Here is a 16,863-nt window from a genome sequence, read left to right on the forward strand (position 1 = left end):
TCCAGAAATAGGGTCCAAATAGAAATTGTCTCTGTTTTTATTACCTTATTTTGCAGACAGTCTGGACATTTGAATATAACCATTAACTGTAATAGCTACGTGTTATATAGGTGAAAACCATGGATAGAACACATATGTGAAAAACAGACATGTGAATAAGGCCTACGAAATATTCCCTAGTTGCAAATGATTGGCTCCAAATGAGTTTTCTTTTACTGGATCCCTACAGCCCATTATTGCATGAGAACCTGGGCTCACTGGAGCATTTGTCGGTGTGCCGCTCTGTCTGTAGATATGACACATTCTAAGAAATTGTATGAGAAATCCTTACGTTGCATGTTTTAAGGATAGACAGACAGCCTTACAAAAGTTAATTTTATGCAGCCAATTTACAGAACTCAAGATACTTCAATCATCATATTTCAGGTCATAACCCTGTATTTGTATGATTGGAACAATAAACTGCTAAACAAAGCAATTTACATTACCAGTCAAAAGTTTTGACACAGCTGTTCATGCAGTGGTATTCCTTGTTCTTATGGAAATGTAATTATTATACATTCAGATTGTTACTAAGTAATAGAACGTATCCAAAACATTTTTTTTTATTTAAAACATGACACACCAAAAAGAGTCAAAAACTTCAGATGAAAAAATGTGATAACAACGCACTCAAAAACTTAATGAAAAAGTGCAAGTTACCTTTTTTAGTTAATATACATAAAAATACCATAGAAAATCTGCAACATCAAAAAAGTACCAACTACCCATCATAGTAATGAAACCTAAGAAATAAAGGTCAGTCTATACCCAAAAAATTGATAGAACCATGAAGGAATCCTCAAGTGTAATCATGAAAACCATCAATTGCTATGATGACACTGGCTTTTTTGAGGACTGCACCAGGAACAGAAGGCCAAGACTGACCTCTAGAATAAGTGCATCAGAGTTACAAGCCTTAGAAAATGCAAATTAACAACACTTCAGATAACATCTGTCATAAATAATGCACCGTTAAGGTACCTTCACACTCAGCAACTTTACAACGAGAACGACAACGATCCGTGACGTTGCAGCGTCCTGGATAGCGATCTCGTTGTGTTTGACACGCAGCAGCGATCTGGATCCCGCTGTGACATCGCTGGTCGTAGCTAGAAGTCCAGAACTTTATTTGGTCGTCAGGTCGGCATGTATCGTCATGTTTGACATCAAAAGCAACGACGCCAGCAATGTTTTTACATGGAGCTAACAACCAGCGAGAACGATAAGTGAGTCGCTGTTACGTCACTGGATCGCTCCTGCATCGTTCTGGAGTTACTGTTTGACGTCTCTACAGCGACCTAAACAGCGATGCTGCAGCGATCGGCTCGTTGTCTATATCGCTGCAGTGTTGCTGAGTGTGACGGTACCTTAAGTTATAGTCAGATCTCCTCATCAACTATCTGGATAAGACTGGGAAAAGTTGGTGTTTATGGCCACTTTTAGTGTTAACTGCCATGTCTTTATGAGTTGCAGAAAAGATGAGTGGATGGTTTCTACATGTGTGGAGCCCACTGTGAAGCATGGAGAGGAAGGTGTGATGGTGCAGGGATGCTTTGCTGGTGACACTGTTGGTGATTTATTCCAAATTCAAATCACGTACCCATCAAGGCTACCACATCATTCTTCAACGACATGCCATCCCATCTAGCTTCCAATTAGTAGGACCATCATCTGTGTTTCATCAGAACAATGACCCAAAACACTTCCTAGGCTACATAAGGCTTATGTGACCAAGGGGAATAGAGTGCTGCGTCAAAATACATGGCATTCACAGTCACCCCTCCTCAGCCCAATTGAGATGGTTTGGATGAGTTTGACACAGAGTGAAGGTAAAGCAACCAACAAGTCCTCAGCACCTCTGGAAATTCCTTCAAGACTGTTGTAAAAGCCATTCCAAGTGACGATTTAATGAAGATGCTTGAGAGAATGCCAATTGTGTGCAAAGCTGCCATCAGAGTAAAGGGGGTATACTTTGAGGAATCTACGTTTTAACACACATTCTGGTTAGTGGGGCAGCACGGTGGCTCAGTGGTTACACTGTTGCTTTGTACAGTATATGAACAATATATTGGCCAGTTGCTGTTTAAGCAATGGATTAGAATCATGGTGTTTTGGTGAATACATTTTACTTCTGTGTACAGCTGTCTGTCTTTTCGGTCTGCTAACCTTCAAGCGTAAGGACATCCGCCAACTCCGTGAGACTGCATGCCACGCAGCAGTACTTGTCATATTAAACAGCCTAATTTTCCTGCATTTATATGGAAAGCTGATAAGTGGCTTAGACGCTGCCTGATGAATCTGCTGGTAATGTTCCAATTTGTAAAATAAATCAGTCACTGCTACTAGCTGCTCATGAAACATTCATGAATTTCCATATCATTAAAGAAAACAAAGAAAGGACTAATTGTACTTTGAGATTGATAAACCTGGGGAGAACCCAGCTAACATCTTCCCTGCACGGCTGCTGGCTGCTTTTCCAATACAATAATTCATCTCACAGCTTGAATTCCCTGCTTCTGCCAGTGGAAGAAACGTTCATTCACTTGTCCAGAGAAGATAAAAAACGTGGAAAGTTTTCAATTCAGCTACTGTATAGCAAATAGCTTTGAAGGGTTAATTACGTGGCGAAAAATGGCATCCCATTTGGCTGCGCTTTTTCGCCATCATGTATAGTTTAAAATAAAAGAGTGCTAATTACATCAGTCACAAATGATTACAGACATCCAGAATAATAAGTGATGCTGTTTAGCTAATTACTATTGGCAGAATTGATGTTGGTGTTGTTTTCTGTCCTTCCGTCTAGCGCTCAGTAATACGGCTTGAAATTGAATATTTCATATTTTAACATACGGCTCTTTGGAGACCATACAAAACCTCTTTGGAAGAAGTCAATGCGCTGCTTGGTCTGGCTGATGTTTTGAAAGCTAATCTCATCTAGCTGTCAGAGAAACTGTCAGCTGTGTTTATCTTGGTAAGCAGGCCGAATAATCAGACTCAATCAGGCTTTCCAACATGCTCAGTATTTGAGTGGGTGCACAGATGTGAATATGCAAATAACAGGGTTCTTGTGGTAGATTCATTCTATGCCCAAGCAATGAATGAGAGCTCCATGGGTAGCCATTTGGACACAATGACCATTAGCGTGACCTAGTAATTGGCTGTCGTTGTTTTGTATCAACTGTGTAGGTAAATACAACTTGGAATCGCTTGCATAGATAGAGTCCAATGATCGAGTGCCTGCAAGATCAGGCAGATGTCCAATTTCTCGCTTTTTTATTTTTCTTGTAATTATCTTGTTTAACTCGTTCAACTTTGAAAACATCATATTTTTTATCTAATGCATCTTAATGTAAAATGAAGAAAATAAAATGGCAATTATTAGACAAAAGCATGACTGTTATCGAGGGCCGATGCAGGATTGAAGGAACCTGTCTTGTAAAAAAAAAAAGCTATTAACCTGCATATATCTGGTTAATCTTCAGGTTAATAACATTCCAAAGTTGCCAGAGCGCTGCACTGAAAGCCCGGTTGCCAGAAAGAAAAGAACGTTATTCCTCCGGCTTTCAGTCATCGAGTCGACACCAGCGCTGCTTCAGTCACCGCCAGAACACAGTGTGCGGCGTGTGTAACTGCGCCCCGGTACTGACTGACATCCAGCTCTGCACTGAATCACTGCTGAGTCGGCTGTCAGTCATTGCTGCTCATCGTGTGCTGAGCGGTGACTGAAGCCGTGCCTCTACGACTGAAAGCTGGAGGTTGCTGGGAGAAATAAAGTTATTTTCCTCCAGGTAGCCATGCTTTTGGTGTTGTGGCCACATAGCTTTATATCACTATTAATCTGCTGATTGGTCCCATATCTGCAGGTTAATAGAGTTTTTAGACATAACAGGCTCCCTATAAAAAGGGCTTTACAAGAATATATGTGGACAGATAGTACATGAATAGAGTTACTAAAGAGCACATAAAATGAACACATACACACTGTAACACATAAATGCATAGGATTACACACACGCATAAATTCACACAAACATATATACACTGATACATATACATAATTCTGTGCACAAACACACACACTGACGCACATACAGTCACACTAACATACCGTCGCACTCATATACAAACTGTGATACATACACACACAGACATATACACACTATCACATTTAGATAGCTTGTCTGCTGGATTTCTCATACATTGGTGGGTGGACACCACAAGACAGGGCTGATTAATCCAAAAGTGATGGTAAGAGACTGGAGGTGTACGTTTCCCCCTTTCTTTTCTCCAATTTTGTTGCTGTCTGTATGCATTGCTTTCTGCCATCTGCAGATGATGGGTGAATGGTGAATATTTTCCATGTAATCTTCTCCAGCAGATGGCCTGACTGTAAATGTACATGAGCTGGGGGAGTGAGGACACAATGAGGATCGCCGGTGCAACCCACAGTGATCATACTTTAAAGGGAACCTCATTCGATTCATGCTGTCCAAACCACAGGCAGCATGAATCACAGCTTGGCTGCACGATGGCAGCCAGATACATTTTACTCTGAAACACTCCAGAGCTTCAGAGAAGACATAATTTGAGGATCCGGTAGAGGACTGCAGGGAGAGGTCTGGCTAGCCCTTCACTGGCCCCAGCCAGCTTCTCCTCACATTGCTGCACTTCTCTCCCAATGTACACACAGGGGAGAGATGTGTGAATCAGCTAGAGAGGTGCAGGGAGAAGTTGGCCAGAGACAGCACCATACTAGTGGTCTCTTTGCTGATGGTCCTTGGCTGGATCTTCAGTTCATCTTTTTTCTGAATTGCAGGGGTGTTTCAGAGTAAGAGATACCACACTACAATCATGCAGCCAGGCTCTGAATCATGCTTCCTGTGGTTAGGGCATCATGAAATGACTGGCAGGAGCTCTGTCCCCAAGCTGTACTTTACTGACCCACCCCAGGTTGAGCATGGAAAATCTGCCACTGCTCCCAGTGTCTGTTATTGTCTGCAGTCTGGTATCAGCATCCCGTCTATAGTGTTGTAGCCAATAACAGAGTTTAGCGACTCTGCCCGGGTTCATGGCAAGAGCGCTCAGAGCTGCTGAGCTCTCCGATTGGCTACAGTGCTGCCAAATGTGCCAACAATGCTACAGACAATAACAGACACAGTGAGTAGCAAAGGAGACACATTGCTGGAAGGTGAGTAAAGCAAAATTTTGTTTTTAGTAAAACAAACTGCAGCTGGGAAACAACCGGAGCGGTTACCTACATACGCAGACTAGAAGGCGGTATGGTGGTGGCCTGGCAGAAATATTACTTTACCTGGCAGGAGTTTCCCTTATGATCATCCACAAAGTTCTGATTCAGAAAGCTGTTTCTTCTACAACTTGATGGTGGCCCGATTCTAACACATCGGGTATTCTAGAATATGCATGTCCACGTAGTATATAGCACAGCCACGTAGTATATTGCCCAGCCACGTAGTATATTGCCCAGCCATGAAGTATATTGCCCAGTCACGTAGTATATTGCCCAGTCACGTAGTATATTGCCCAGTCACGTAGTATATTGCCCAGTCACGTAGTATATTGCCCAGCCACGTAGTAAATTGCCCAGCCACGTAGTATATTGCCCAGCCACGTAGTATATTGCCCAGTAACGTAGTATATTGCCCAGCCACGTAGTATTGAGTATATTGCCCAGTCACGTAATATATTGCCCAGCCACGTTGCCCAGACACTTCTATGGCATTTTTATTCTGCGGTTTTTGCCTCCTTTTGATACGTCATATATTAAATAAAGCTGCTTTGTTTTTAGTGCTTCCTATTATTTAGCTTATAATAAAACTCTACTCATATATTCATGTGAGAATTCCATGTGATTTTGGTGTGTTAATGGAGAAAAATTTCCACGTTTCGTTCACATAAAAACATATATTTACCTCAAGAGAAATTTAGTTTTTGCAAATTTAAGAATACGGTAATTTCTCAGATCTGCGTCTTCAGTTTAAAAAAATGCACAATGGGCCGGAGAATGTGAGAAATCCCATCTGCTTTTCTGTAAGTTTAAAACGCTGCGTTTTTTTGTGCGGCAAAAAAAACACACCAAATACTCATCGTGGGAACTTGGCCCAAAAGGAGCATGTCATTGGGGTTTCCCTATAAAAGCCATTGCCACCACATTCGTCAGCCTTTTAATACTCTCCTATATTCACCATATCCCCTGGGCAACGTTGCACACCTGAATAAGAAGTTTTGAAGTTCTCCAGCACTGAGCGGTCCCATGGGTGTCTCCGGATCGTGCTTAGCATTGCCTCTATGTCTTGTTGCTTTGCTCTTCTTATGAATGACGTAGATGATGTCTTCTACGTCATCCACACAGCCGGCAAAGCCTTGAGCTCGCCCAGGTTCTTCGCTGTCTATGTCCATCATCGTAAGTGGATAGGTGATGTTACAGGGCCGAGAGTGGGCGCCCGAGCATGGTCCAGAGACGCTCATCGGACTGCTATGTGCACATTAGAATGGAGCTGGGCAACTTCAATGTTTATTTTTTTAAAGATATTTAAAAGGTTGAAGAATTTAGTGGAAACATCTTTTATAGGAAAAACCTGATGACACGGTCCCTTTATTTACAAAATAGTACTGGAGGACGGAGGTGGACACTGGCTGAAAGAGGTCCTCAGTTTTTTAGTTGTGTGTTTAGCTTGTATGTTAGGTCCACGTGCTTTAGCAGCTAATCTCAAGGGCAAATGAAATAAAAAGCACAAGCACAATATTAAACACATCTTTTAGTATTTAGGTTGATGGTTGAAAGGACTTTGAAAGTTACAAATTCTTGATTTTTTCTTTCCAGCAAACAATGGGGAAAAAAATTCCGTCAGCCATAGCATCGCAGGAATCTCTGAAGATGGAAGCTGAAAACAAATCAAAGAGTAAGATTTCTTCTGTGCACCGCTACTACAGTTCTAGTATTTCAATACTTCTGTCACCCTGCATTATGATATAGAATGTCATAACTGATCTGATAAAGTACTATACATGCCACGCAGTGACCCCTTGTCAGAAAATCTTCATACATTTCCCTCTCCAACTTCAGTTTCCAGAAGAGCCATACAGTCTCCTATAAGGCCATGATGTCTTAATGAGTTTCCCAGAAGAGACATTCATTGCCTTCATAGTGCCGTACAGCCTAAAGGGGATTTTATTATATTTTTTTTAAATGTGACAATGTTATGAGAAATGGCATGAGAAACAATAACTAAGCTACACTCACCTATTTTATCCAGTGGACCCCATAGGTCCCTGCTTACTTCCTACAGAGATGATGTACCGTCCTTGAGCACCTGACCACTCAACCATTCACTGGTCGTATGTGCCGCACATAATGAGATCAATGATTGTCTGCAGTGGTATTTTGCATGTAGCCCATCAATTTTCTTAGAAATAACCAGAGACCGAAAGAGACAACTGGAGCTGCAGCACCAGAGCATGTAAAGGTAGAATAGCATTTCCTTGAAACTTCTTTTCTTAAATCAGTGGAACCCCTATTGATAGGTCTTTCACCTCCTCACCAGGCCTGGCTTAGATTTGCAGCCTCTTCCAGTCTGTTTATGAAGGGGACGTCATTATGCTGACGTGCATATGGAAATGTGTTCATTTCAATATCTACATAAGCAAAAAGTGCCCTGCCGGGGAGTGCCATTCTTTTAATAACTCCCCATAGGTGCACCAATGTGTACAACTCGTATTAATATTCTAAGTTACGGTATTTAACGTACATTTAGCAGAATATAAAATGTTTTTCATCAAGTCATGCTATAGTATATGGACCGGCTTAATCTGTGCTATTTTATAGCACAAATGACTGCTCATCGTAAACCAGGAGCCATGTTTCCCCTATACCTGAGAATGCTCTAGTCAGACAAACAGGTGGAGCAGTGATAAAACCACCGAGACAGAAAGCCACAGAGACAGTGCAATGTATAACCAAGGCACATGTTGTGAGCCATACCCGGTTATCAGATTGTACATGCTTTAAGGTAACGTTACACTAAACGACTTACCAACGATCACAACCAGCGATACGACCTGGCCGTGATCGTTGGTAAGTCGTTGTGTGGTCGCTGGGGAGCTGTCACACAGACAGCTCTCTCCAGCGACCAACGATCTGGGAAAAGACTTCGGCATCGTTGAAACTGTCTTCAACGATGCCGAAGTCCCCCTGCAGCACCCGGGTAACCAGGGTAAACATCGGGTTACTAAGTGCAGGGCCGCCCTGGTTACCATTGTAAAAGTTAAGAAAAAAAAACCACTACATACTTACATTCCGATGTCTGTCACGTCCCCCGCCGTCAGCTTCCCTGCACTGACTGTCAGCGCCGCCGGCCGTAAAGCAGAGCACAGCGGTGACGTCACTTTTACAATGGTAACCAAGGTAAATATCGGGTTACTAAGCGCGGCCCTGCGCTTAGTAACCCGATGTTTACCCTGGTTACAAGTGAACACATCGCTGCATCGGCGTCATACACGCCGATCCAGCGATGACAGCGGGTGATCAGCGACCAAAAAAAGGTCCTGATCATTCCCCACGACCAACGATCTCCCAGCAGGGGCCTGATCGTTGGTCGTTGTCACACATAAGGAGATCTTTAGCGAGATCGTTGCTACGTCACAAAAAAGCGTGACGTTGCAACGATATCGTTAACGATATCGTTATGTGTGAAGGTACCTTTATTCTACCAGAAACCCTCAAGGCAATGGTTTCTCCAGTCCTCCTAAGGGCACTCATCCACAACAAATAGCTGATTGAAGAATGTGGCATCAACCCAGACACACATTCACTGCAGGCGCACAGTCTTCACAGCCAAGCACAGACTTGGCATGGAGCGAGCCGGGATTGTAGGGAAATATATAGTGAGTGGTTTGGTGTAAAATAAGTATCACTTCCTATGCAATCATGTTTCATTAGATTATTCACGCTGCTATTTGTTAATGTCATTCCTTCCATTTTTTGCAAATGTTTTGGTTTTTCAAGTTTCTACATTTTTTCCCTTGTTTTAAAGTATCTGATGTCACAGTATGATCTCCTTCAGAATTATAAAGCACATTGTCCTATGTACTAAGTATAAGCAAGTGCCAAAGCTGAAAAAATGAAGTACTGCAGCGGCGCCTGTACCTTTAGGAAGTGGCTGTTGTATTCTGTAACATTTTTAGCAAGGAACTGCTTCACGTTCTCAGAACCGTCCATTATTGGAACTAAAATAATTTCACTAAAAGCTTAACACCCAGACATTAGTGTTGGCATCAACTTCTATTCTAGAAAATGACGTCAGTCTTGGCAAGCCACACTGTTATTATACCGTGAGACCGGAAGAAGCTCCACCCGATTCTGCCTATGAATGCCCTTCCCTGTCAAGCTTTTCTGGTCCAGTGTGAAGATTCTGCCTCCTGCTCTACGCTCCTACACCTTAATGTATTTTCAGATGTGTCTTCCAAGTAGTTTATGACCATTTCATAAAAACCGGCTGTCAGTCCTATTTATAACATTTTATGGCATATGGTTTCATCAACACTAGTATATGCCTGCCACATGGTCATGAAATTGGCAAATTTTAACACAGTCATTTGGAATCCATGAAAACATTTTTCGGGGCTGGGAAGGTGCTTTTTCTCATGGTGGAGACTGCCAAATAGTGTAGGGAGACTTATAAACCATGTACTTCTTCTTGGGGGGAAAAAGTATACAAATTAGTTTTCCTCCAGATAAGTTGCATTACGTGACAATAACAACTACGTACTGTATGGAGCTGTGGTGTCCGGGCAGCTGTGGAACCTGCAAACAGCTGATCAGTGGGGGCGCCAGGTGTCAGACCCCCACTAATCCGATATTTATTACATACCCTAAGTATAGGACGTTATTAATATTAAAGTCTTGAGCAATCTCCCTTATGTGTAAAGGACCTCCCATACATTAAACTAACGTTGCCCAAACCCCCTGATATCAATGGGTTCTATCAACAGTCTAATGATCATGGAGCCCTCGACTCTTACTTGACACTTGATGTATTCCCAGAGCGGTGACTGAACCAGCGCCGCCCCTGTGACCAAAACCAGAATGCTGTGGGGGAGAATAAAGTTCATTTTCTCCCGCAGCATTAGGCTAACTGCAGGCATCGGCCAGTATAATAACTCTATTAACCTGCAGATATGTGGTCAATCTGAACCTGCAGATATGGGGTTAATCTGCAGGTTAATAGTATTTTTTCTAGTGACAGGTTCCCTTTAATGCTGTACCAGACATATCTATCTCCCCTATCTCTCAGTTTCGTGCTGTGAATCTTATTACTACCCTGACCGTGAATTTATTTCACCTGTTCATAAAACTACTTTAAAGCAGATCTGTCCACCAGATTTCACAATACAAACTCTGGACATTAATTATATCTTTCATCCCTGTTGTGGCTGGTGTATTTATTATGAAAAACAATGTCAAAATGGTTGCATAATCTTTTATGAAAGTTTAACCACAACTCCACCCACATGTTGCTGAGATCCCACACTCCTCAGTACAAGCTGCAGCTGTCAGTCAGGGTTGGTGAGTGGGTGAGTGGAGATTGAAGACACTTGGACTCATGAGTTATATTGTTGGTGAGTGGGTGAGTGGAGATTGAATACACGTGAACTCATGAGTTATATTGCTTTACAGCTGGACTCATAAAATTCTAGTCATAATATCAGGATTATGCATCCCTTCTGACGTTGATTTTCAAAGTAAATATACCAGCCTCATTAGGCCTAAAACATGTATTTAATAATTTGTGCAGATTGTATTGTGAATTCTGGTCATAGATCTTCTTTTCGATGCACATACACCTTAAACAGCTGTTGAGTTGTTCGGCTGTTGGCTAACTCTTCCTAATCCCCCATTCGCATGAACATTCAGCTCTAGGTGTTCAATTTTGTGTGTGGCGGCGTAGGGGGGAGCAGCTTTTCTGCAGACAGAACAAAAAGGTCACGCTATTAAATTATATCTGCCCAGTCCTTATATCCCCTACATCATCTTTCAGAGGAAAGTTGGGAGGTCTTGATGCACATTAGATAGTTGGATGATCATGGGGGCCTTTACAGATATATGGGGGCCTTTACAGATATATACCGGTAACTGTGATATTGTCTTTGTCCCATTATTTAGCTTTTTTTATGGACTTGTCCATCAGTTTTCCATATAAAATCTTAGAAACTCTCATCATCATGCGTGTTATGATAGCGAGCTCTATTTTATGCCTAGCAGCAGTTTTGTAATATTGGATTGCATATGCATACAGAGTTATTAATTCTTGGCCTCTGCCAGCTTCTCTGATAGCAGCCCATCCATTTGCATACTGATTACTGATGCTAAATAAATCAAATCTTGTTTCTTTTTGTTTCGCAGCCAAGGATTACTGTAAAGTCCTCTTCCCATATGAAGCACTCAATGAAGACGAATTGACAATCAGAGAAGGTGATATTGTGCTCGTCGTAAGCAAGGTAATTTCCTGAAGTTAATGTTCACATCAGATATTTATTCTGGCACTTTCAGATTGGAAATCTCAATCCCATGGTCTCCATTAACAAGTATTGCGCTTGTTTGATTGCAATCTGGAGCAAATTACAAATATAGGAAGAAATATCTTAATGTCAATGGAGAGTTCAACTGGGCTGCGACCATCAAAAATTCAGGTCAGCAGAGCAATTTTAGGTTCAGGATATTTCTTAGCCCTTATACCCATGGCAGAGGCACATGTAATCCCTGTGAGTTCATGTAATTCCGCCAAATGACGATATCATATTGTGTTGTATCAGGAAGGTAATGCATTGCCTCGCTGTAAAGTCCTACCATTGTCATCAGGATGACACGTGGGAACTGTAGTGACCATGAAAGTCTGAGCGATGTATTATGGCTTTATGAAATATATGTATTGTGCACAAGCATTTCTGTAGAAGCAGTAAATATGCAGGAACACATTGCCATTCACGTTGCATAAAATCTACCTTCTTTAGCGCTATAGCAGTCTGACAGCCACTGTAGGTAATTGTAAGAATTGCCCCTTCACGTTTAGTTTTACACATAGCTTCCACTTGTGAAAAATTAACTTTCATTGATCCAGCAGATCACCAGTATCACATAAAATGACACCCAGAATCCAAATCAATGTTTGATTCGGTATTTCTGTTCTTTTAAGCTTTTACATATAATGTATTAAAATAGACAAAATCAATACTGATACATCAAACTGTATGGGTAAAAGCATGCAAAACCTGCTGGAGATTATATAACGTGATTATATATCAGCTGCTAGGCAGGCTTCACGTTATATAATCTCCAGCAGGTTTTGCATGCTTTTACCCATACAGTTTGATGTATCAGTATTGATTTTGTCTATTTTAATACATTATATGTAAAAGCTTAAAAGAACAGAAATACCGAATCAAACAGTCTAATGATAAACTGCCGCGTTCTGCTAGAAATGAGCGGGAGTATGTCCTTTTCATACTGTACATTGTGAAAAAGTGGGCAATTCTTGGCAAAGGCTCAGCGATATAACTGTGTCTTCTGCTAATCATCTAGTCCAAAAACATATCACCACTGTTCTAGTATTTTACACACCCTTTTTATAGTCTGTTATTAGAACCATATTGATGCCATCACCTTTTTTATAGTCTGTCATTAGAACAGTACCATTATTTCCTAGTAAATAGCACGCTACATACTAGAATGGACACATCTAGTGGTTCACTGACCCAGAAGAATAATTGGTGGCCACTCAGCAGTACCCACTTACTCCAGTACTATGGCTTTATCGACTGGAAAGCTGACTACCAAAGTTCCTAACATTAGAGGGAAGGCTCCTGGAAGAGACCATAGAGGAGAAGCGCCAAAACTTATGACCATCGATTTATGTGGGCCAAGAACTTTACAGTTTATGGGGCATGAGAGAGAGAGAAGCTATATTACATCATGTGCACGTGATCCCAAGAACAAGGGTTTATTGTTATAAGCAAGAGGACCAGATGGACCCTGATGCAAATCCTGGAACAGGCCTATCACCTATGAACATTTATTATATTGGCCCCTCAGCCACCAGGACTTTACTGAAAATTTGCACCTTGATTGTACAGCTCTGGGGAAAGCCTCTGTGTTCTGTCTTCATACACGTTGATACGGTGTGTGATCCAACATACAGCATAAACCACTTCTGTCTTCCAAATAAGCAGACTGTTCTCTGTAGTCTAACTTGTTTATTGGTAACATGTATTGAAATGCGGTAAAACTAAAGGAATGCAAATGACATAAGTATTGGGCTAAACAATCACACAGCTGATACTTTACAACTGACAAAGTATACAGTATGATGCAACCTATGTACATAACTACATACAGTAAGTCCCTGGTAATCATATTTCCTGTGTACTGACTGCTATACAGTTAATCACATTCTGTACAACACTACATTGCAAGAACAGGGATAATGATCTTACCGGATAAACTTAACCAGGATGGCAAGTAAGTGAGGTAGTTTCAACTGTTCAAAAAAGTCACAGCAAAAAGCAGAGATGTTTTACCTGCTGAAGCCTCCAACTGAATGCACCAGCAGGGCGCAGCGGACCTGATGAATGATGGCAAACACACAGGTGCAAAAAATACCGATGAAACAACCACTTTCAATCCAGTGTTGGCTGTTTGGCATTAGTGCACAAAAAGATAAGAGATACTAGTCTGTATATGGCATAATTCACACACGCAATGCAAGGCATCTGGTTTGCAACCTATTAGTAACGCACATACAGGCGGGCTGCCCAGTGCTACAAAATGCATGCTGTGTGAACAGAGGCCAATAGTTTACAGAGCCATCATGGTCCGACTGCGCCCTGCAAGATAAAGTGCAAAAAGAAAACCACATATCGATGTATGTAAGGTATTAGTTTATATTGGGGCCTCAATACGTAAGCTGGCAACCCACGTCACGGGTCCTTACAATTTGCCAGTCCTAACGCTAAACATTGAATAAAAGCTCACCGACACAAAAAGAGGACTTACAAATCCTCCAAAAAATTCAAAAAAGTCACAGCAAAAAGCAGAGATGTTTTACCTGCTGAAGCCTCCAACTGAATGCACCAGCAGGGCGCAGCGGACCTGATGAATGATGGCAAACACACAGGTGCAAAAAATACCGATGAAACAACCACTTTCAATCCAGTGTTGGCTGTTTGGCATTAGTGCACAAAAAGATAAGAGATACTAGTCTGTATATGGCATAATTCACACACGCAATGCAAGGCATCTGGTTTGCAACCTATTAGTAACGCACATACAGGCGGGCTGCCCAGTGCTACAAAATGCATGCTGTGTGAACAGAGGCCAATAGTTTACAGAGCCATCATGGTCCGACTGCGCCCTGCAAGATAAAGTGCAAAAAGAAAACCACATATCGATGTATGTAAGGTATTAGTTTATATTGGGGCCTCAATACGTAAGCTGGCAACCCACGTCACGGGTCCTTACAATTTGCCAGTCCTAACGCTAAACATTGAATAAAAGCTCACCGACACAAAAAGAGGACTTACAAATCCTCCAAAAAATTCAAAAAAGTCACAGCAAAAAGCAGAGATGTTTTACCTGCTGAAGCCTCCAACTGAATGCACCAGCAGGGCGCAGCGGACCTGATGAATGATGGCAAACACACAGGTGCAAAAAATACCGATGAAACAACCACTTTCAATCCAGTGTTGGCTGTTTGGCATTAGTGCACAAAAAGATAAGAGATACTAGTCTGTATATGGCATAATTCACACACGCAATGCAATATACAGACTAGTATCTCTTATCTTTTTGTGCACTAATGCCAAACAGCCAACACTGGATTGAAAGTGGTTGTTTCATCGGTATTTTTTGCACCTGTGTGTTTGCCATCATTCATCAGGTCCGCTGCGCCCTGCTGGTGCATTCAGTTGGAGGCTTCAGCAGGTAAAACATCTCTGCTTTTTGCTGTGACTTTTTTGAATTTTTTGGAGGATTTGTAAGTCCTCTTTTTGTGTCGGTGAGCTTTTATTCAATGTTTAGCGTTAGGACTGGCAAATTGTAAGGACCCGTGACGTGGGTTGCCAGCTTACGTATTGAGGCCCCAATATAAACTAATACCTTACATACATCGATATGTGGTTTTCTTTTTGCACTTTATCTTGCAGGGCGCAGTCGGACCATGATGGCTCTGTAAACTATTGGCCTCTGTTCACACAGCATGCATTTTGTAGCACTGGGCAGCCCGCCTGTATGTGCGTTACTAATAGGTTGCAAACCAGATGCCTTGCATTGCGTGTGTGAATTATGCCATATACAGACTAGTATCTCTTATCTTTTTGTGCACTAATGCCAAACAGCCAACACTGGATTGAAAGTGGTTGTTTCATCGGTATTTTTTGCACCTGTGTGTTTGCCATCATTCATCAGGTCCGCTGCGCCCTGCTGGTGCATTCAGTTGGAGGCTTCAGCAGGTAAAACATCTCTGCTTTTTGCTGTGACTTTTTTGAATTTTTTGGAGGATTTGTAAGTCCTCTTTTTGTGTCGGTGAGCTTTTATTCGTAGTTTCAACTGTTGTGAATTCTGCTTCAGGAATTAGCTTCTCGTGTAGACCAGCTTGCTGCTAGGGTACAGGGTATTTCTGATTATATTGTTCAGACTCCTGTTTTAGAACCGAAGATTCCTACTCCTGATTTGTTTTTTGGTGACAGGTCCAAATTTTTGAGTTTTAAAAACAACTGTAAACTGTTTTTTGCTTTGAGACCTCGATCCTCCGGTGATTCCATTCAGCAGGTTAAAATCGTCATCTCCCTGCTGCGTGGCGACCCGCAGGATTGGGCGTTTTCCCTGGAATCTGGGAATCCGGCTTTGCTTAATGTAGACTCCTTTTTTCAGGCTTTAGGATTATTATATGATGAACCTAATTCTGTGGATCAAGCTGAGAAGACCTTGTTGGCCCTGTCTCAGGGTCAAGAGGCGGCAGAATTGTATTGTCAGAAATTCAGAAAATGGTCTGTGTTGACTAAATGGAATAATGATGCTTTGGCGGCAATTTTCAGAAAGGGTCTTTCTGAATCCGTTAAAGATGTTATGGTGGGGTTTCCCACGCCTTCCGGTCTGAGTGATTCTATGTCTCTGGCCATTCAGATTGACTGGCGCTTGCGGGAGCGCAGAACTGTGCGCGCTGTGGCATTGTCCTCAGAGCAGATTCCTGAGCCAATGCAGTGTGATAGGATTCTGTCTAGAACGGAATGACAAGGATTCAGACGTCAGAATAGGTTGTGTTATTATTGTGGCGACGCTTCTCATGTCATTTCAGTCTGCCCTAAGCGGACAAAGAGAATCGCTAGTTCATTTACCATCAGTACTGTACAACCTAAATTTCTGTTATCTGTGTCCTTGATCTGCTCATTGTCATCATTTTCTGTCATGGCGTTTGTGGATTCAGGCGCCGCCTTGAACTTAATGGACTTTGAATTTGCCAGGCGTTGTGGTTTTCCCTTGCAGCCTTTGCAGAACCCTATTCCTTTAAGGGGCATTGATGCTACACCCTTGGCTAAAAATAAGCCCCAGTTTTGGACACAGGTGACCATGCGCATGGCGCCAGCCCATCAGGAAGATTGTCGATTTCTGGTGTTGCATAATTTGCATGATGCTATCGTGCTGGGTTTTCCGTGGTTGCAGGTACATAATCCTGTGTTGGATTGGAAGTCCATGTCTGTGACTAGTTGGGGTTGTCAGGGGGTTCATAATGATGTTCCTTTGATGTCAATCTC

The 16,863-nt window shown here is 42.0% G+C and overlaps 1 protein-coding gene across 2 annotated transcripts in view; it reads left to right on the top strand.

Annotated features, from left to right (window-relative positions):
• The window catches only part of SH3KBP1 (SH3 domain containing kinase binding protein 1), a 497,532-nt gene that overhangs the window by 372,323 nt on the left and 108,346 nt on the right, over positions 1 to 16,863 (top strand). For both annotated transcript variants that reach the window (XM_069761512.1, XM_069761513.1), the window contains 2 exons: positions 6,884 to 6,962; positions 11,462 to 11,556. In XM_069761512.1, coding sequence (XP_069617613.1) covers positions 6,884 to 6,962; positions 11,462 to 11,556 — 174 coding nt within the window. The remainder of the gene's footprint in view (positions 1 to 6,883; positions 6,963 to 11,461; positions 11,557 to 16,863) is intronic.

This window comes from Ranitomeya imitator, chromosome 3, assembly GCF_032444005.1.
Source record: "Ranitomeya imitator isolate aRanImi1 chromosome 3, aRanImi1.pri, whole genome shotgun sequence".
NCBI classification, from domain to species: domain Eukaryota; kingdom Metazoa; phylum Chordata; class Amphibia; order Anura; family Dendrobatidae; genus Ranitomeya; species Ranitomeya imitator.